Raw genomic sequence first — 21501 nt, 5'->3', positions numbered from 1 at the left:
AGATTGTGTACATGAATAGATTCTGGAAACTTGAGAAAATTCAAATTATATTCAAACTTGTGCTGCACAATTAAAGTTGTACTTTATTAGATTTTTTTTTTCTTCTGGTTAATATTTTATAAGAAAGTGTTCGGGTTTTTGTATTTGGTTTATATTCTGAGTAAAAACCAAATTGTTCCAAGCAGGATATGAGATAATTATTTATTTATTTATTGTATTTCTGTGAATGGGGGACTGTGTATAAAAATAGCTGTTATTCCTAAGCAGTTAATGCAATAAGTCTGCACTTCAATCACATCTTGATTGTTTGATTTAAAGTCCACTGTTAGTGGATGCACATAGCCAAAATTAGAAAAATTACATCTTGTTGTACATCTTGTTCAAATATCCATGGATCTGGCTGTACCTATTATCTAATATTTAACCATATTAAATTGAAATATGATTAAAACAGTGGAGACACTGCAGTGATGGTAAATGTTTATTTACAGGTCCACAGTTTTATTAAAAGTCTTCAGTACCAGCATTTTTTTATATTCCAAACTGTAAAAAAGACAGTCTTCAGAGCTTTTTGTTGAGACACAGCCAGTGTTGTGGTACTTCATAGGTGCTCCTGTCCTCTGTGTCGTCATAAGGGATGTGCCACGAGTTTCCTCCTGAGGTTTGGACAATGGTGTCGTAGCTGGGAATACTCTAGGAAAACAAACAAACAAAAAAAGAGTTAAATTTGTGATGTTTCCTTCTTTGAGCCTAACTATCTGCCCTATCTTCTCATGGTCTCATTCCCTACCTGAAATCGGACCCTCCTGCCCGCTGTGACGTGCCCGTCCACCACCAGTTGGTGCCCTCTTTGCCACTTGAAGAAGAGCCGCCTGGTGGCTCCGTCTGGCAAGCAGGCCTTGTGGTCCCTCATCAGGTCCCTGCTCACAAACCGACAGTGATTCCCAGAGTGCAAAGTAGCGTACAACAGGAAGGGGTCATCCTCTGAACTGAAAAGCACAAAATGCAGAAAATAAGCAGAGCTCTACATTTGAATTCATAGTTTGTGTTATGGTTTCCTGTATTTGTCAGCCACCCAGATTGTGTTGCAGCACCCACAAACACATTTAAAGAGGATCTTTTGACTCTTGGATGATTTTTAATGACATGATATCTTTTTTTTTTTTTGCTTGTTGCTGCCTTTTAAAGAGAGAGGTATTACATCAAGATACTGTCTGTGCAACTTAAACACATCACAAAACAAATATATTTCTAAGGTGTTACATTCATCCATTTTCTGCTGCTTATCCGGATCAAGGTTGCCGGGGCTAAGAATAGTAGCTCAGGGCTCTCTCTCTCCAGCTCTTTTGGAGGGACACCGAGGTGTTACAAATCCAGCCAACAGATGTAATCTCTTCAGAGTGAGCTGGTTGTGCCCCGAGGTCTCCTCCCACTGGGACAGGCCCAAAACATCTCATCTATGAGCCATCCTAGTCAAATGCTAAACCACCACTGCTGAATTCTCTCCAGAGTCTACTCTGAGCCCCTCCCAAATGACCCAGCTTCTCACCCTGTCTCTAAGACAACCTATTTATATTTACAGCTGCACCCTTTAGGGATCGCCACAGCAGATGACCTTACTCTAGCTCACTCTATCGCTAACACCCTCTTCTATCACACCAACCCTCTGTATGTCCTCCTTCACTACAACCATGAATCTTCTCTGTGGTCTTCCTCTTTTCCTCCTGCCTGGCTGCTTCATCTTAACTTCCTTTGTATAGAATAGCCTCTATCCCTCCTCTGCACACGTCCAAACCATCTCAGCCTCAGGATACCGAGGAGGAGACTCAGGATGACCCATTTATGTCTATACAGCCACAGCTTGCCAAGATTGCATTGTAGGTTTGCACAATGCTTGTTGAGACAATGTCATTCAAGCCAAGACAGGCATCCCTTAAGCTTAAATGTAAAAATTCTGCTGGTCTGCATCTTTTCACCATGCAGGAATGCCCTGTTTTGGCTTATTCCAGTACAAAGAAAGTCAGCAAGATAGTTTGAGAAGATGGTATTCAAGGAGCCATTTCTACATCTGTGTGTGAATCAGTGAACCCTGCTACAAGCGGGCCCGAGACCAGCCGAAAGCAACAACTCTCAGTGTTAAATATGCAACGTTGCTCTAACATGACAGAGAAAAGCTCATGAAACATCTACAGTCCGTAAAGATGTTTTTAAAAACAATTTTCCATCATGCAACAATTGTCTGTTTCCCCAGCCATGGTTTCCAGATCCTCCTGGGATCTTCTCAGGTCTGGATATCCTTCCAGTTGGATGTGTTGGAAAAAACCTCCAAAGCGAAGGCACAAGGGAAAACCACCTTAACTGTTTCCTATTAACACAAAGGAGCAGCAGCACTACTCCAGGCCCCCCCCCCCCCCCAAGCTCTCTTCCTACCCTGACAGTCTGACGCAATGTCCACATGTCTGCTGACTCCACATCTGCCAGCCGACCTTATAATCCACCTTCGCATCATTGTGAATAAAGATCCTGAGACACCTCAACTCCTTTGAGGCACAAACTCTCCCCCCCAAACCAGAAGGAGCAATCCACCGTTTTCATCCCAGCTGCTAACCACCCAGCGCATGCTGAAGGTCGCGCTCCAGTGAAACAAACAGATTATGCAACTGATTACTTTCATGAAGCAGTAAAAACAGTTACTGATTACCATTTTACAGAGTAGCTAGTAATCAGTAACATTCCCAGTACTGGTTTTCTGTCTATTCCATGGAACATATTTCATGCTGTTCTTTTTGTATTATCGTTATCATTATTATTATCATAAGATGCTCACATATTGTCGGTAAAGAAACAATGGGCCTTCTGCTGGATGAGGTTCATGTTGTGCCTGTCCCAGGATCTGGAGGGCCGCAGCATGTGTTTCCTTCCCAGCACCAGGACAGTCAGGCCCTGACGGTCGACGAGCTCTGACACCACCACCAGCAGCTGAAACACACATACATATATGCCTTTCTTTATATTCACTTTCAAAACCAGAACATTAATTAAGTAAAATAATGACTAAAATGCTGGACTTGATTTGGTCTACGATGCAAGCAGCTGATCCCACATGAGGGCAATGAGCTTTAAGGATTTTTTAAAAATATGTTTTACATCTGGAAAAGCTGGCAGTTAGAAAGGACGTGTAGGTCCAGGAAGAGTCATTAAATACATATAATATAAAAATTACATACATTTGGATGTGCAAACACCTAATTTTTTTACATATGTATAATTTATTTATTTATTTTCCTATGAGTAGGCCTACGTAGGCTCATTGCCTCAATAAAAATGAAGTAAAATGTCTGTGTATTGCAGTAATGTTTACTTCTTTAAGCTCTACAAACAGACATCTAAAGAACTGGCAGCCACCGGACAAGATGCTTTGTTACTGGAAGCTTTATAGTTTCTATTTCTAGTCTGAGTAGCACTGACTAGTCATGGCTGAGCAAGCTTTAGATAACCAGACTGTAAAAAAAGGAATGCACTGGCTGAAATGCCAATTTAGGATTTTATTTGCTTTTTTAAATGTTTCGACACTCAGAGCCGTCTACTCCCAAGTTAATGATCGCAATGTCACCCCTTTACAGGAGATTTATACTTCTGCATTAAATCTACATCATAAAAAAAGTCCCGGCCTTTTATTTGTGTCTATATTGGCTGACACTGTATACAAATTAATGCTGGCAATGCTGTCGGGTACTTGAGTAGGTTACGCTGTGGTCTCCACAAAGATCAACCTCAGAAGTCTAAATCAGCCGTTTCTTTGTAAATATTTGTTGATATTTGCAGCCGGGAAAGAGCAGCCAAAGCTGCAGGCCGCTCACAAATACACAACGTTTCCAACATTTCCAGTGTTTTTTATCTCAACTTCACTGTCAGTAATATCTCACAAAACTATGTGTGAAAAATGTTGTTTATAAAACAGTTTCTGATGTTCAAGCTGCAAATAAACAATGCACTGTTTATCTATTTGCAGTCATTCAGCTTGTTTCAGTTCAGTGAGCTGATAGCAAGTATGTAGTCGTCCAGAACTCTGAATAGTGAATTCAGCAGGTAATTCATATTGAAGCAGTATGGCTGTCCTCCAGTTTCCTTTGAATAATATGCTTGATGTAAATTTTGATCTCTTGTGCATTTATTTTCATAAATTATTTAACTTTCCCACAAACTAGATGACTAGATAGAGAAATAGGCTCGTCAGTCTGTACTTTCCTTTGTCTTGCAGCCACATATGTGAGAAAATTGGGGCAGAATAGGCCATCTCACACTCACATCCTAACAGACACATGTAGGCAGGCTGACAAGTACTCTCATTACTGTTAAAATCAGGTACTGGGCAGTTTTATGTGCATCTCCCACATGCATGCTCCAAAAAAACCAACCAAAAAAAACCACACACACACACACACACACTGCAGGTTTAGTCATTGTGTGACTGGCAGAAAAGCCCCTGAGTTGGACAGATATGCATGTAGGAAGAAACCACTAAAATCAAGACTGTGTAACTATGTGTGAGTGAATGCAGATTTACACACAGGGCAGACCCTGTGTGTAAATCTGCATCTCACACTTTTAATGCATGTGCACCTGTGCATATTCTTACCGTCGCTGACTGCTTGCTTTTGTCCTTGTTGATATTTGCAACATTAAGCCCATCTACGACCACATCAAACACCGGCTTCCTCTTCACAAACAACTTGAACCGCTGCAGCTCCTGAACAGACACACAAACAGACAGAGAGAAAGGAGCATTATTATATATAAAGAGAGCGATATGTAGGGAAATAACAGTCAGTGGAGGAGTTTTTATAAAGAAAGTGATCCATGAAAGTACATCAGGTACAACACAAAAAGGGATCTAACTTAATTGTTCACAAAAACTTAAAGAAAAACAGCACTGAAAATCAGAGAAGTACAACAGCGAGTGTCTACAGCCATTTGTAAAACACGGTGGAGGCTCTATTGGGGTTTAGGTGGTATTTCAGGCAGTGGTGTTAGGCATCTTGTCAAAACTGATGAAATTATGATGTAAAAAAGTACCCTGAGATTATAATCCACCATGCAGAATTATGTGGAAATCATCTGATTAGCATTAGCTTCAGTTCCCAGCATGACAATGATCAGTGCAGTAAAAGCACACCTGGATAGAAAAAACACAATGAAACAGCAGTGTGGGATCATCTAAAAGCAGCCAACATCGGTCCATTTGTACTCGTCCGAGAGTATTTCATTTCTAATATTTTATTAATTAGAACTAATAAGCACCTAACTGTGTCATGCACCTGTACAGTTTGTGGCAGGTATGCAAGAATTAGCCGGTAACCTCTTCATCAAGCATGAGCAATTCTGGCTCCAAAACAACAACAACAACAACACAGGAGCCAAAAAGCTTCACAAACCAGTGGATGACATCGCAGTAGCTGCATCCATTGTTTATGTAAACTCTATGTTATGTACAGCAAAAAGTGTAGTTGCCCTCTGTGCAATGTTTCTGATTGATAATTTGATCCGAGAGCACGGTTAATGTGCAGAAAACATCTGCAGAGGTTTCTAACAACATCATAGATGGTTAGTTTGCTCCTGAGTCAAAGAGCGTATCTGAGCTCCACCTGTGAGCTGATGGTTGGCTGATTTTCTCACCAACTGATCAAAGGCCTGCCAGTAATAAATCAACCTGGACTTTCCTTCCCAGCAGGCAGATGGCAGAGTGCCAGCTTGTCCTCTATGTTAACATAAAGTTTAATAGCATATTCAGATAATGCTTATCAATAATAGATAATCATGTTTTGTTTTGTTTTTACCTTTTAAGCTGCCTCAGACTAGTCAGACTAATATGTTAGCCCTTATATTTACTACACAGAAATCTAAGGACATCTGCAGCTGTTTTCATAACACCTAAAACATGCAGACCACAGGGGAGGTAAAAAGCTCCATCTATGCAGAATTTGTTCAATTTGCATTTCTTATAAATTTCACACCACATTTTATGCTTTTTATGCACCACTCAGGTCAAAACTTTTAAAAACTCTCAGCTCTGTGCCATAACAGGAAAGCTGCTTTGAACCTGCATGGGAACCTGTCAGTGCTTTCAGTTTTCGCCAACAGCAATATGGAAATAGGCTGCTGTGAATTCCCCTGGACTTGAATCGTGATTGCATCCACAGTATCATGAACGCACATTAAAATGAGTGTTTTTAATGTCACGATCTAGATTTTTTTTTTTAAACTGCCACATGCTCATATTTATGTTCTTATTAATTTAGACTGCCTAAACACAGCAGGCATACTCAGTAATTCATTCTGCAGCAATGTTTGATTAAGAAGAAAAGGAAGAAAGACAATAAATGAAAGCTGCAGACGAGCAGAGAATACGAGGAGAAGAAAAGAGAAAGACAAAGTCCAGCATAATTATCCAGGGACTTTCCAGAGCTGATACGTGAAACCAGCTCACTGTGCTGCTGTGGATTACACGACTACACACACACTCATACAAATGCATAAGCTTATAGTATCACTTAAGTGCCACCTTTATTACACAAAGCACAGTAGGGTTCTGTAAACATATCCAACAGCATTCCCACTGAGCTGTGTCATGTGCACATAATTAACTCTATCAATTTCAGCTCAAACACTATTTAAAAAAAAAACTTCCTGCTGAGTTTGGTTTATCTCACTTCTCACTTATCTCACTTCTGACACTTATCATCATTTCCCCCTTTACATTTTGATTGGAGTCTACATTTTACATCTGCTTATGCACGAAATAAATATTTAAGATTAAAAGAGCTGGTTTATGTTGACTGCGTTTTTCAGCCAGCCACATTCTGCACAGTCCAGCAGCACAGCTCTGCAGTATAAGTCCAGACCGTAGAGCCATGAACCAACAAAAGCAACAAAGGAGGCATTGAATTGTTCAGTAGTTGCAATCCTATATGAGTACTAATGATGACATGCCCCTGCATGAAGCAAACAATCTGCTTTTTCATAAAACACAGCCTAGACTGTGTTATTATGCATTATGTTAAAGCGTACTATAGCCACAACACATTATCTATATTTTTCTCAAGTAGAGAACAGAAACTGTATTCTATTATCTCTAATTTCCTGCTTTTATAAAAATATATTAATGTGAAAAATTTTCACTAGCGAACTGAAATTGAGTTAATTTAAAAAGCAGAAGATGCTGCTGTGGGAAAATTTGTTTGGAATTTTCAAGCTTCCGCTCTTGATTTGGTGGCTGAAGCTTGGACAAGTAGCCGCACCAGAAAACAGAAACAAAAACTGCATCCTCGTATTACGCTCATCTGCTAGTATGTTTTTTGTTTGTTTGTTTTTACAGCGGTTCAACTGCTCGTTAACACAAATATCTAACCTGACAATCATAAGAAACTCATTGCTTTTGGGCATGTAGACAGGGCCAAGATGTTCAAGAAATTCAAATCATCAGAATGAGGAAGAAAGGTGATTTAAGTGACTGTGAAGGTGACATGACTGTAAGTGCCAGACGGGGCGATCTGAGTATTTCAGAAACTGCAGATGTGCTGGGATTTTCCCATACAATCATCTCGAGGGTTTACAGAGAATGATCCGAAAAAGAGAAAATATCCAGTAAGCGGCAGCTCTCTGGATAAAAATGACTTTTTAATGACAGGGGTCAGAGGTCAGAATGAACAGACTGTTGATAGGAAACAACGGGAACTGAAAAATACATTCGTGACAACCAAGGAATGCAGAAGAGCTTCTCTGAATCCACAGCATGTCAAACCTTGAAGCAGAAGGGCTGCAGCAGCAGAAGATCACACCAGATGCAACTTCTGTCAGCGAACAGCAGGAAGCTGAGGCTATAATTAACACAGGCTCACCAAAACTGGACAACAGAAGACTGGGAAAACATTCCCTGTTCTGATAAGTCTTGATTTCCAATGGTAGGATCAAAATAGGGCATGAACAACATGAAAGCATGGATCCATCCTGCCTTGTGTCAAAGGTTTAGGCCAGTGGTCGCAGTGTAATGATTTGGGGGATATTTTCTCAACACAGTTTTGGCCCCTTAGTTCCATCTGAGCATTATTTAAACACCACAGCCTACTTGAGTATTAAAGCTGGATGTAAAGCTGACAAATCTGCATCCCCTGTGCATCCCTATCGTGGAAATAGGAAGAATTCAGGCAGTTCTAAATGCAAAAGGGGCACTAAAAAGGTGTAGCTACTTAGGTAGCCCTGTAGTACTAACCGAGTTAGTACTGGGTTAGCATTATCATCTTCCATTAATCACTAAAAAAAACCCTGCTCTGGACCAGCTTATGTAATCAGAATAAGCTAATGTGGTGATCTCACCAGGTTAAATGAGATCCACCTCTGTGACACTGAAAAGCCTGACTTTAGGCTCAACACATGTCAAACTCATAACTGAGTGGTGGCCAGAAGCTTAAACACAAATGAACAAACCAAAAATGGCTCCTACAGCGAGACTCTGCATTAAAATCATGCTAATGTTAATATTTTTTTTATTAAAAACGGGGTTAATGCATTCTGAGTTTATTCACAGCGACTCTTTTTTTGGATAAAGGAGTGTGTTGTTGCATTCTCTGCTCTAATCGTGAATCTTTGACCTCTGCTATCTAAACATATATGAGTGCTATTTGAAAAGAAAACAGACACTTTGTTTTTTTTACTAGAAACAAAGACGGAAAGAAACTGCCGCCCTTCTTCCCCTTTTTGCTGATGCCCTTCTTCTCCCCCTTTTCCTTCCTTCATGAGTTGCTTAACTCTCCTCTGAAGCACTCCGTTTGCCCTTGAAATAAACTGCCTTAAATGGGGAATTAATAAAGCTCATTTAAACTGTCTGTCTGCTCAGCAGGAGGTAGCTGTGGGCTACGTTCACATGGCCGTCCACATGCTGGAAATTCCCTTAATTGAACCAAGTATAACTGAGCCAAAAAAAGACACAAGCACATGTGCAAAGCGAGCCCTATTTTAATAATTTAAATATGTCATACTATTAACCACACATTGCCGGTGTTGCCCAGGTTTTTTTTTAAATAAACTTCATTTTATGTTTACTTTAATTGCATTATTAAAAAAGGAGTACATTCCAATCCAATGAAAAGCTTGTGCCTTGGCTCTCCACACAGACACTGCACATTGCATGCACAGCAAATAAGGCTCTTACAACACAGCCATAATTCAGCATTTTAAGCTTGTTTCTAAGTGCACTGCTGTCTGTTTCTGCTGCTGTCTGTCTACATATTTGCAGTCACATGAAGAATCCAGCTGAACGCATGTAAATGATCTCATTTTCATTTCATGTTACTTGGAAAATTCACAAAGCAGAAAAAAAGCCAAACATTCCCCTTAAACAAATAAATTCATGGGAAACGGGATCATTTACTTTGTTGCCAAGAAACTCACACACATATACGATCAACATGAAGCTACAAGCACGAAGACAGCGGGGAAATGTCCATGCAGGTTATGTTTACAGGTAACAAAGTCCACCTATCTCCTCTCAAGCTCACAAATGCACCCATCATTTGTTTAGTTCATGTGAAAACTGAGGGGAAATTTTAAATAGTTAAATCACCTTCCTCTGAATTGCATCAAGGATTTATTAACCTCTTTTGCGCCTGGGTGTTTGCCTATCACTGAAAGCAAAAACCATAACCTCTGTTATTTTCCTGTGTTTATTCAATTTAATCAAACAAAGCTAAAGTAAGCTAATTAGCTGTGTAAATATGTAAATCATCTTCCCAACTTCCACTGAAATAAAGAGGAAGACTGACCTTGTGACCAACTCGCATGACTTATTTTTGTACAGAAGGCCTTTGTCAGCCATCCAATTCATGGTCACCGGTGGGCTGGAGCCTATTCCAGCGGCCATAGGGCAAGAGGCAGGGTACACAGTAATTGCCCATAGGTCTGAATGTGAAGGTGAGTGTGAATGGTTGTCTGTGTCTCTGTGCTAGCCCTGCAGCAGACTGGCGACCAGTCCAGCATGCACTCTGCCTCTCGCCTTGCTTATCCAGCAAGACAAATCTCATTCTGCATATATTCCATGAACATGAATTGGTAGTAAAAGAGTCTGTGTGCAAACTGGTCTGCTGCACTGCAAATAGTTCAACTTTTGCACAATTTAAGCAAACAACATATAATATGTTAATTAGTGAACTTTAGATTTGCTGGCTGGCTCTCAGTGAAGCTCACTGCCGGCTCACAGTCGTTTAAATCATCTTCTTTAATCTCTAGTTCACTCTGCAGACAAAAGTAGCCCACATATGATATTTCTGGCTTACATGTGACTCATATCTGGTTTTTCATAACAGCATGAACAGCACAAACCACATGGAATCTGATCTTTTGTGTTCTAATTTGGGTCATTTTCATTGAGCCTACATCTGATAAAAATTAGTTGCGTTATATTTTTTTTGTGCAATGCAACCTCATGCAACCTTTGTCCCTCACCTGGCCTAAAGTACTGTGCACAAGTCTTGGGGCACTTCTTATTATAGAGAAAGCAACAGTGAGTAAAAGCTGGTGGAGGCTCCATCATAATTTGGTGCTGCATTATAGCAAAACTGATGAAATTATGAATGCAGAAAAGTACCATGAAATTTTGATTCACTGGCAATACCATCTGGAAAGTGTTTTGGCAAAAGCTTCATTTTTAAGTTTTGGAATGAATGCAAACACACTAAAAATCCAGTAAAAGCATACCTGGAAACAGACAATGAAACAGTATCAGCCATGGATTGGCCTCCACAGAGGTTGGACCTCAATATTATTGAAGGAGTGTGGGTTCATCCAATTGAAGCAAAGCCTGGAGAACTATCCCTGAAGCCTACTTAAAGAAAGACAGTTCTATGTGTAAGCCATTGTTTAATTCAATTCAAAGTGGTGCATAGAGCCCACTTCTCAAAATCCAGATTATCTTGTATCTATCCTGAAATCACTCCATATTGTGAGAGATGCAAAACTGTTGAAGCCTCACTGATCCACATGTACTGGTCTTGTCCCAGTCTCGTTCAGTTTTGGACAGAGGTTTTCTCTGTTTGGCATCAGTGGGAATGAAGTGTTTCTACCGGCCTCTAAAAGACAGGCGCTATCATTCTGTTCGGTGTTAGCCAGGAGGGATATTCTACTGAGGCAGCAGGAAGCGGCCCCTCCCAGTCACAGACAGCGGTTATATGACCTCTTGTCGTGTCTAAAACCGGAAAAAAATGTTTGTTTGTTTTCTTTTTTTGTTATTTTCCTTTTAAAAAAATTTTTTTTTACAGCAAAGTGTATGAGCTAATTACCCCGAAGGTACAGATCATCTGCAATCCTTCTTTTCTCTTTTTGTTTATATGTATAAAGGAAAAACTCTTGATAAAAAAACATTGTTTTAAAAAAGAAAGAAACCTCAGGTTCAGGCTGCGTTGAAGAATAAAATCCATAAGTCTCTGCACCTATTTCTAATTTTTCTGGAAAAATATCTCAAGACTGCAATGTCTCAAGACTTTTGCACAATATCATAAATGTCTTGCCACAATAGTCTTGTGGAAAGACACAGAAGATATAATTAGCCTAGCAGGATATACAGTAATTAATTTTTTGTGGGCCAGTAAAAGTCTGATCGACTGCTGAAGTGGCTGAGTGGGGAAAACATGTTATGCTGTTATGCAACGTTATGTAATTTACTGCTGAGTCAGAGAACACAGCAAACCAGAGAGAATTGGATTTATAAAATCATTAAATGTGAACATTTTTGCCGTGACCTCTGATAGCAGGTATAAAATAAACTGGGTCATTGTTAAATCATATGATGAAATTTTACAGTAGGTACGATTATCCGACAGTGGCCACAGTTACGAAGTTTTGTGAGTGTGTGTTGAGATGCTTTTATGGAGGTTTGTTTCTGCCACTGAAAACCAAATTTTTCTTCCATGTATAAGTTAACAAGTTTTTGATTTTAAGATTTTAACTAACCAACTCAAACTTCTGAGAGAATGACTTAAAATTCTAAAAACTTGCCAAAACTGCCTCTTTATCATTGTCCCCATTTGTGGTCCGATCAAAAATCAGCTGGCTTTTCCTGCACATTAAGGGTAAATGTTCACTTTAATGGTCTTTGTGCTTGCTTCTGTGGAGCAGAATGGCATTTGATGTATTTTTTTTATTGTCTGGAGTCTGATTTTGGCCAAATTTACAGGATAAATCAGAAAAAACTGCTGTGATTTAAGTTTCGCATAATCTAACGTAATTCTTATCTATAAATCAGGAATTATAAGTACAGCTTCCGGATGACTGGCTGTCTCTGATAATATTATCCCATTAACATTAAAAAAAAAAAAAAAACCAGACTGCAAAGGCCAGAAAACCACAAAGGATGCGGTGATAACAGAATTGTATCCTCCTCTGTGGTTAATTATTAAAAATCAGAGTCATACAGCCCAGCTTAGGGAAATAAATCAATAAAGTCTTGGAACCAGGGGGACAGACAGCTGCCTCACTGCACCTAAAAATGTCTATAAAACTTGAAACACAGATCTATTCTTTGGACCAGCTCAGACTCTGCCAGCTTGATGTGCCAGCCGGTGTAACAATGACGCCATCTAGCAAAAGGCAGCAAAAAACAGCTGAGAAACTAGTCCACCATAAAAATCGAGTTTCGATATTTTACTTTACTTTTAGTTTTCAAACATCTACATGAATTAACTGTTATTATTTTTTTAATAAGGAAAAAGAAAACATCAATGGGGGTCATAATTTATCACGCATAACAGAAGTGTTGCAGATCTAAATGAGAAACTGCGGTAAAATGAAAACAATATGTTATAGGTGTTATAGGTGCGCAACTGCAAAAAACACACCATCGTGCCCCAAAGATAAGTGGTTGCTAGGCAACATGACACCATCATTCACAAACACACATACAGATTTTGTGTATTGCAGTAATATTAGCATTTTCTACTTTTCTACTAAAAAACTAGGAAAAGGAAGAAAAGAGTAGAAAAGAAAAAATGAGCAAATGTAAAAGAAAAACAGAGTAAAGTGACCAAAAGGAAAGAAAAACACCAAAGCTGAGGTGGAAGAGGAACGTAACAGGTCAAAGGAGACAAAGAGAAAAAAGAAAAGAAAGGAAACATTATTAAGAAAAAAAATATTTAGGTTTGTATTAAGTTTTTAAAACATACTTGTGTCTCTTTATGTTAAAATACGTGAATACTTAATTCACGGGTTGAGATAATGGCATTAAAAATACTGGAGTGGTGGGAGACGTTCACTGAAACTGAAAGACTACAACGAGGCCTTACTGCAGTCAGATGTGAGCCGGGTGGGTCGTGATGAAGGGAGGACATATAACGACAGCATTGCATTTAAAAAAGGCAAAAAACAGCAACTGTAGGACGCTGGTTCATTTTACACCCTTTATTTTCCAGTTGTTTCTAATAAAGAAGTCTAATCACACAACAAAATCTGTGACAGCACAGTCTGTCAGGCAACACCTGTGATAGGCACGTTGACCACGTGTTCCTCTCTTTAGCATTGTTATCCCTCATTCCGCATTTCTTCTAGTTTTTATCTGACACTTTTCTAAAATTTTGATTTTTTTAAACGGCTGTGGTGAAAAATGGTTATCCTGTGGCGGACCACCAGATGGCTCCACTCACACCCAAGTTGAAGGGAAGAGCTGGGTGGAGATTTTGGCGCTTACTGTATCTTAAGTTCTGAGAGACAGTGTGTGAATAAACAGTTGGAGTGAGACACAGGAACCTCTCGTGTCGTTATTTCTTACCTCCACATTGGTGACCCCAGTAGCGAACATGCTAAGGCTCGACGACGAAGCCAGCTCCGGCCTGGAAGCATCGGCTGCCGCCGGATTTGCACCTCCGCCGATGGCTGCGTTTGCTGTGGCGCTTAAATTGCCGGATTTTTGGCTTCACGATCCCCCTTCATGGTTCGTGCACGTAGAAGCTCAGTTTGCTCTTCGTGGAGTTTCAGCCGACGATACTAAATACCACCATGTGGTGGCTTCTCTTGACCCGCTGTCAACCCGCCGCGTGATGACTCTCCTCCGGGACCCTCCAGCCCACGGCAAGTACACCGCTCTCAAGGCGCTGCTGCTGCGGCGTTACTCCCTCTCTGATGCTGAGCGAGCCGAGAAACTCCTTTCCCTCGCGGGCCTGGGCGACGGCACCGCCCTCGAGCTCATGGAGAGCATGCTGTCCTTGCTGGGCGCGGATGATGGAGGATTTCTCTTCACCCACCTCTTTCTCCGACAGTTGCCGGCTCCAGTGCGCGCTGGCCTTGCCAACTCCCCGCTATTGGCCACGAAGGATTACCGCTCTCTGGCGGAAGAGGCAGATCGCATCCTCCTTGCTACCAGGAGTTTCGGCGTCCAGGCGGTTGTTCAGGACTCACCAGCGTTTTCCCCTGCCTCCTCACCGATGCTCCAGGGACCCTCCGACTCGTCCACGGTGGCCGGAATCGCTGCGCGGCAGCACCGCGGAAAAGGGCTTTGCTTTTATCACCAGCGTTTTGGAGCGAAGGCCCGGCGCTGTCTCCCGCCTTGCAGTTTCCAGACCCAGGGAAACGGGCATGTCAGCGCTCGGTAGCAGCCGCGACCGCTGGCAACAAGGAAAGGCTGCTTTTCTTAGAGGACTCACGCTCGGGGAGGCGTTTCCTGGTGGACTCCGGCTCACAGAAGAGCCTTCTTCCCCCGGCTGGCTCGGACGGGCTAGCTGAGGGCTGCGGGCCATTGCTAACAGCGGCTAATGGCTCTCCCATCAAAACCTTCGGCGAAAGGTTGGTGACTGTTTGCTTTCATGACCGTGACTTTCAGTGGAACTTTGTTGTTGCTGCTAGCTCTGTGCCTATAATAGGCGCTGATTTTCTTTGTGCTCACGGACTGCTGGTTGATGTTGCTAACAGACGTTTAATTGATGCTGTGTCATTTTCCTCATTACCCTGTTTTACTCGGGGTGCTCAGCCCGTGGTGCATGCTAACTCAGTGGATTCGGGTGACGTTTTTCAATGTTTGCTTTCTGAGTTTCCCTCACTCACTGTCCCCACTTTCTCGAGCACTGTGACGAAGCATGGGGTGGAGCATTACATAACTACAGTAGGGCCCCCGGTTTTCGCGCGCGCGCGTCGCCTCGACCCTGCTAAACTGGCTGTCGCTCGGGAAGAATTTGCCACCATGGAGCGCCTGGGCATCGTGCAGCGTTCGAATAGTGCCTGGGCTTCTCCTTTACACATGGTGCCTAAATCTGATGGTCGGTGGCGACCTTGTGGGGATTTCCGCCGTCTTAATAACGTCACGGAGAACGACCGTTATCCCATTCCCCACATCCAAGATTTTTCCGCCCATCTTGCAGGGACCTCTGTTTTTTCGAAGATCGATTTGGTACGGGGATATCATCAGGTTCCCGTGCGCGCGGAGGACGTCCCCAAAACCGCCGTTATTACACCTTTCGGCCTTTTCGAGTTTCTGCGCATGCCGTTTGGCCTGAAAGGTGCCGCCCAAACCTTCCAGCGGTTGATGGACTCTGTCTTGCGCGGGCTGCCCTTTGTTTTTGTATATCTTGATGATATACTGGTAGCCAGCAGCTCGAATGAGCAGCACCTGTTCCATCTGCGTCAGGTTTTTCAGCGTTTGACGGAGCATGGACTGATTATTAATCCGTCTAAATGCCAGTTTGGGTTGCCCGTTCTCGATTTTCTTGGGCACCGCATTTCCGCTGAGGGCGCGGTTCCGTTGCCTGACAAAGTCCGAGCTGTTTCGGAATTTCCGCGTCCTGCAAACGTTAAAGCACTGCAGGAATTTTTGGGGATGGTGAATTTTTACAATCGTTTTCTCCCCAGGGCGGCACATCTGCTGAAGCCCCTTTACGGGGCGTTAAAAGGTAAGAAGGCTAATGACGCCGTCGACTGGTGTCCAGAAAGCATCCAAGCGTTTTCTGATGCTAAGTCAGCGTTAGCTAATGCTGCCCTTCTGGCCCACCCGTCCCCCTCAGCGCCGATTGCGTTGACCACCGATGCGTCGGACATAGCGGTGGGTGCGGTGCTGGAACAGCGAATCTCGGGTGTCTGGCAACCGCTCGCCTTTTTCAGCCGTACGCTGCGTGACAGCGAACGCAATTACAGCGTTTTTGACAGGGAGCTACTCGCGCTCCACCTGGCGACTCGCCATTTCCGTTTTTTTCTCGAGGGTCGTCACTTTACCGCATACGTGGACCACAAACCCTTGACGTTTGCCATGTCCAAGGTTTCTGATCCATGAAGTGCACGCCAGCAGCGCCAGTTGGCAGCCATTTCTGAGTTCACAACAGACATTCGGCACGTGGCTGGTAAATCCAATCATGTGGCTGACTGTTTGTCCCGTGCGCTGGTTTCTCCTGTCTTTCTCGGCATAGACTACTCCGCCATGGCTGCCGATCAGAGCGGTGACCCGGACGTCCTCGAGCTTAAATCCACCCAGACGGGCCTCATACTGGAGGACAGACCCATGCAGGACGGTGGTCCTTTCCTGGTCTGTGACGTTTCCACCGGCCGCCCTCGCCCAGTGGTTCCCGTTTCCTGGCGTCGTCGGGTTTTTGACTCGGTACATGCTCTCTCTCATCCGGGGGTCCGGGCCTCTGTTAAACTGGTCAGCTCTAAATTTGTTTGGCCAGGCCTTCGCAAATCAGTTAAGGAATGGGCGTCGGCGTGCATTCCCTGCCAGCGTGCGAAGGTTCATAAACACATCAAGGCGCCTCTGGAGCAGTTCTTTATACCCGGCAAACGTTTCGATCATGTGCATGTCGATCTGGTGGGTCCTCTGCCGCCGTCACAAGGTTTTACGCACCTTTTGACAGTTGTTGACCGGACCACCAGGTGGCCGGAGGCAGTCCCCCTGGCATCCACTACTGCAGCAGTGGTGGCCAGGGCATTTTTGTCAACCTGGGTCTCGCGTTTCGGCCCGCCCGCGGACATTACGTCAGACAGAGGCCCCCAGTTCATTTCCGAGCTTTGGTCGGCCATGGCTGATGGACTGGGGCTAAAGTCCACCGCACAACCGCATACAACCCGCAAGCTAATGGGATGTGTGAACGGTTCCACCGGTCGCTTAAGGCTGCTTTTCGTGCCTCCTTACAAGGTGGCAATTGGGTTGACCGCCTCCCGTGGGTTTTGCTTGGGCTGTGCGGTTAAGGAGGATCTCGGCGCTTCCCCAGCTGAGCTCGTGTTTGGTCAGCCCCTCCGCGTGCCTGGAGAATTCTTGCCGGAGAACCCTCCCCCCTGCTTCGATCCATCAGTGCTATCGCTCAACCCACTTTTGCGCTCGCTTCGGGTTCCTGGTCCTGTGCACCATTGCGTGCCTGACACCTTTGTTCCAAAGACTTTAGAGACTGCTAAGTTTGTTTTTGTCAGGCACGATGCCCACAAGACACCGCTGCGGCCGCTGTATGACGGCCCATTCCGGGTTATCGAACCGGGCCAGAAACATTTTGTTTTGGATTTTGGGGGTCGAAGGGAGACTGTGTGTGTTGACAGACTTAAGCCTGCACATGTTCTTCCGGACAGTAATGTAGTGCCGGCCCAGGCCCCTCGCCGTGGCCGCCCTCCTTCAATGGGGTTGACAGACTCTGGTTTCCCCCGCAGGACTACCCCCGGACCACCAACGTTTGAGCCTCCTTCTGCCTTTCCTGCTCGCCTTCACCAGCCTCGTTCACAGGATGGACCTTCCTCTGCCTGTTCTCTCCCTCCCAGGTTCAGTCGTTCGGGTCGTTTGCTTAGGCCCAGGGTCCTGGACTGAATAGAGACCTAACTGTGTGTTCAAGGGGGGGTATGTGTGGCGGACCACCAGATGGCTCCACTCACACCCAAGTTGAAGGGAAGAGCTGGGTGGAGATTTTGGCGCTTACTGTATCTTAAGTTCTGAGAGACAGTGTGTGAATAAACAGTTGGAGTGAGACACAGGAACCTCTCGTGTCGTTATTTCTTACCTCCACAATCCTATCTTTGCAGCCTTATTTACAGTCTACACAGACCTTTATGGAATATGAAAGGAACAGCCACAAACAAAACGAAATGCCTCTCTGATCACCCCCCCATTAAACTCTATAGTGACTCTATCACTATAGAGTCTAACTGGCAGCAGCACTACTCCCCTAGTGGTGGCGAGGTGTACAAAAAAATATCGAATCTCCCTCTTACAGGATGTTTGAATGTTCTTTTTTCGAGCTGCTTCTTTATGTTTACAGCTGTTTGTTTGTCACTTAAATATAAAAATAAATGATAATAAATTAACATTTAAGGTCCCTGTGTGTATGTGTGCATTTTACCTCCGGAGTCGTCTTGGTGAAAACATCTTGTCCCTCAATGATGTCGGTCATCACTCTGTCTTTAAGCTGCTGGTATTCCTCAGCAGTCAGCTGGATGGACTCCAGCTCAGACCCACAACTCCTACATACTCCCCTGAACATACGCACACACATATATATGTTTAAATGACACACACTATCATAATGGAGGTACGTACATACATCAGAAGTGGTTTTTATTACTTCGGAGTGGCGGTCGTCCAGTTTCCTGTCCATTCCTGTCCTGTCAGGCTGATTTTGGGAAGGAGCACAAGGAGAATATACACTAGAGTGATTATGTTTAAGATGTTGAGGTTTGCCTTTAATACACGTCACATTGAAAATAAATGCAGGAGAACAAAGCATTAGGAAAGGATTTGTTTTACATGCATGTGCTTCCCTATCACGGTCCTACCTCTCAAACCAGCTCTTGATGCTGCTGGCGAAGCTCTGCTGAGGGTAGATCTGGTTGTTCCTCATGTGCAGCAGAATTCCCAGGTGCCTCTCCTGCTGTTCAGCCTGCGACTTGGCACTCGTTCCCTCTTCTCCTTCCTTTTTCCCCGCCACTTTAAACAGAGTCTCCCATGTCTCCTGGTGAGGACTCAGTCCATTGTCGATTAGCTCATCATAAAGAGCCCAGGCAGTGCTTGTGTCGCCGTGCTGCATTGCCGCCGCGATGATGTCGCCATAATTGCGTGATGATGGACTAAAAGTCTGTTAGTAAATAAAATCAGGTGATTATGGAGGCAAAGCGTGCTTTACCTGTGAGCTTGCTCACATTTGAAACAACCTGAAATATATAAAACTACCTCACTAATATCACGAAATCAACCATCGTCGTCTGCAGATGACGAAGTTCAATTTTATTTTGTTTATATTGTGCTAAATGACAACAACCTTTGAATCAAGGTGCTTTACGTTCTAAGGTAAAGACCCTACAATAACACAAAGAAAACAGAGAAAATCCCAACAAGTATACAACCCCCTACGAGCAAGCCGGTTCAGGTTTGTTCAGGTTGAGGAAGTTTATCTCAAACCACGACTGAACATTTATAAGTTTATCAGAACTGAACAGAAGCATGGCTGCTTGGTTTGTATAGACAAATAGATCTGTAGATTATCTGCAAAGCAATGAAAGGAGATGTTATACTTTTAACCACAAGGGAAGCGAATGGGACCCAGTATAGAACCCTGAGGAAAGGAATTTTAAGCCCAATTTTTAGGTTAATATTTAGCTTAGCAAATGACAAACACACGTGATGAATTCTGGCCTAAACTAAAAGTGCATTTTTTTCTGACTGAAATACTTTTTCACAAGTTTCATTTTCCCCTAAAAAAAAACCTGCTTTCCTTCTTGAGCTCCTGCAGGATGTTGAGAGCCTCCCTCCACCTCGCCGTCCGGCTGAAGGCTTTGATAAAAAGACTGGAGGCTCCTGTGTCCAGAGAGGGGAAACTTCCCCGCATGATGTCATAGACGTCAAACACCTCAGCGTCATGGCCGCTGCTCACGCACAGCGTCAGATATCGCAGTAGCAGCTCGTAGGACAGTGTGCCGGTCTCCGTGGCTACAAAAGTCAGCAGGGACCTGAAGAGGAGGATTTTAAATTAAAGCAACATGGAGCTTTTTCAGTCCTTTAATGCTCTCGCTGCAGCGTTCTGGATTAAATAAAGGATTTTCAGGAAGCTTTTAGAACAGTAACTGATCTAAAATGCCTTTAAGGTTCCTCACAGCTCCACTGGAAGTCATCCAGAGTCAGAATCTGGTAACTCACTGTACGGCTAAGTAAAATCTTTCATTTAACTCTTACTTGGCAACGTCCAGCTCGCCCCCAGAGATGAAGAGCGCTTTCATCATTTGGATTTCAAAGCGAGGTGGATTTCCCTGAGACTCCTTCAGCTTCTTCCACTCACTGGAAGGGAGCGGTTGCTCAGGAGGCTGCACCCTTCCTATAAAACATCCAAACTGTCATCCAAACACTTCGTGAGATATTAGGCGGTTAAACGAGTCTGAAGAGAGTTGGTGATGCATGCTCACCTGCTCCCCTGGCTGTCCTATGTTCAGGCTCCTCTTCATCCTTATCCTCACAGACCAGAGGCGCCTTCCTCCTCAGTATATCCGCCGTCCTCTTCGCCGTTCCAGCAGCAAACACAGATTTATGGATCCTCTGCCAGGGAGCAGACCTCTTATCTCCTCCTCCATTCACTGCACCATCCTCTTCACCGCGTCTGATGGCGCTGTTTCTAACCCCACCCTGCCCTTCAGTCTGTCCACTGCTGCTTCTGTGTATCCGTCTGACACCCAGGGTGAGGCTGGGCTCTCTGCTGCACACAGAGAGAGCCCAGGGAGGCTGTAATGAGGAGAAAGCTGGACGTCCATGATGGAAAAAGAGCTGCGAGGACTTTAGAGATGTTCTGACTTTCAGTATGAAGGTAGAGGCCATGTTTGGATGATTTTAGCGAATGATTTCTGAGCACAGCAGCTGTAATCCCACTTTAAATTTAAACTGTTTTTATTTCTCACACACAAACTAAGCACACAGTTGACACATGACGTGAGTTACATGAGCCTGCAGGTGACACCCGAAGCTCACCTTCCTGTTTCTACGCGTCTTTCAAAGGCTCTCTCGCGATCTCGTTTCGTCCATAAATCCGCATAACTATAAAACTACAAACACACCGCCTGAGGAACTCATTCAGCTCATATCCTTCTACAAAACACACCAGCAAGAAGGCATGAATGGAGTCGCACATCTGACGTCATCAACATTAGACAACGTCGTTTGTGAGGTATCAAGTTTTTCAAAATAAAAAAGGAAAAGTCTTTTATGCAGAATATATTCTGATCAGTTATACATTTTTATAATTATATATTTATGTAACTTTTAAATTTATTTTATTTACATGTAGCTTTTGTATCATATTATGTCCAGATAATTTTCAAGAACAGATGTGATGTGCAGAGCTGTAGTAAATGAAGAGTGATAGAGTTAATAGTGATAATGAGCCATACCGTGGAGATATGGGATTAAGTCAGGGATAAGTATTCTTGTTTGCGATGGTGATGAACGGGTTGAAGTCAGGCAGTAGTCGCTGTTTCGACCAAGAGGGAGCAGGCTGAAGAGGTGAAAATTCGTTTCTTTCTCGT

General features: G+C 43.5%; 2 protein-coding genes across 4 annotated transcripts; one reads left to right on the top strand and one right to left on the bottom strand.

Annotated features, from left to right (window-relative positions):
• Positions 1-468: 468 nt before the first annotated feature.
• On the bottom strand, positions 469-21131 carry prorp (protein only RNase P catalytic subunit). Of its 3 annotated transcripts, none has more exons than XM_005477560.4 (10): positions 20392-21131; positions 20165-20303; positions 19707-19941; positions 18772-19070; positions 18561-18608; positions 18339-18471; positions 4640-4750; positions 2828-2979; positions 791-989; positions 469-693 (listed from the first exon to the last, which is right to left on the bottom strand). In XM_005477560.4, the coding sequence occupies exons 1-10, from the start codon at positions 20795-20797 to the stop codon at positions 562-564; spliced, it is 1854 nt and encodes a 617-aa protein (XP_005477617.1). In that variant the 5' UTR covers positions 20798-21131; the 3' UTR covers positions 469-561. The 3 variants fall into 3 exon arrangements, with proteins under 3 accessions (XP_005477617.1, XP_019204494.1, XP_019204495.1); XM_019348949.2 differs by having other exon boundaries at positions 20165-20319; positions 20392-20569; XM_019348950.2 differs by lacking the exons at positions 19707-19941; positions 20165-20303 and having other exon boundaries at positions 20948-21130.
• Positions 13661-17807, top strand: LOC109195994 (uncharacterized). Its single transcript, XM_019348951.2, has 2 exons — positions 13661-14820; positions 17656-17807. Exon 1 carries the CDS (start codon positions 13839-13841, stop codon positions 14628-14630), a length of 792 nt encoding a protein of 263 aa, XP_019204496.1. The 5' UTR covers positions 13661-13838; the 3' UTR covers positions 14631-14820; positions 17656-17807.
• Positions 21132-21501: the final 370 nt, after the last annotated feature.

Source organism: Oreochromis niloticus, linkage group LG19, assembly GCF_001858045.2.
Source record: "Oreochromis niloticus isolate F11D_XX linkage group LG19, O_niloticus_UMD_NMBU, whole genome shotgun sequence".
NCBI lineage: Eukaryota > Metazoa > Chordata > Actinopteri > Cichliformes > Cichlidae > Oreochromis > Oreochromis niloticus.
Note: the sequence above shows the minus strand (reverse complement) of the source record. Positions and strands in the feature narration are given on the sequence as shown.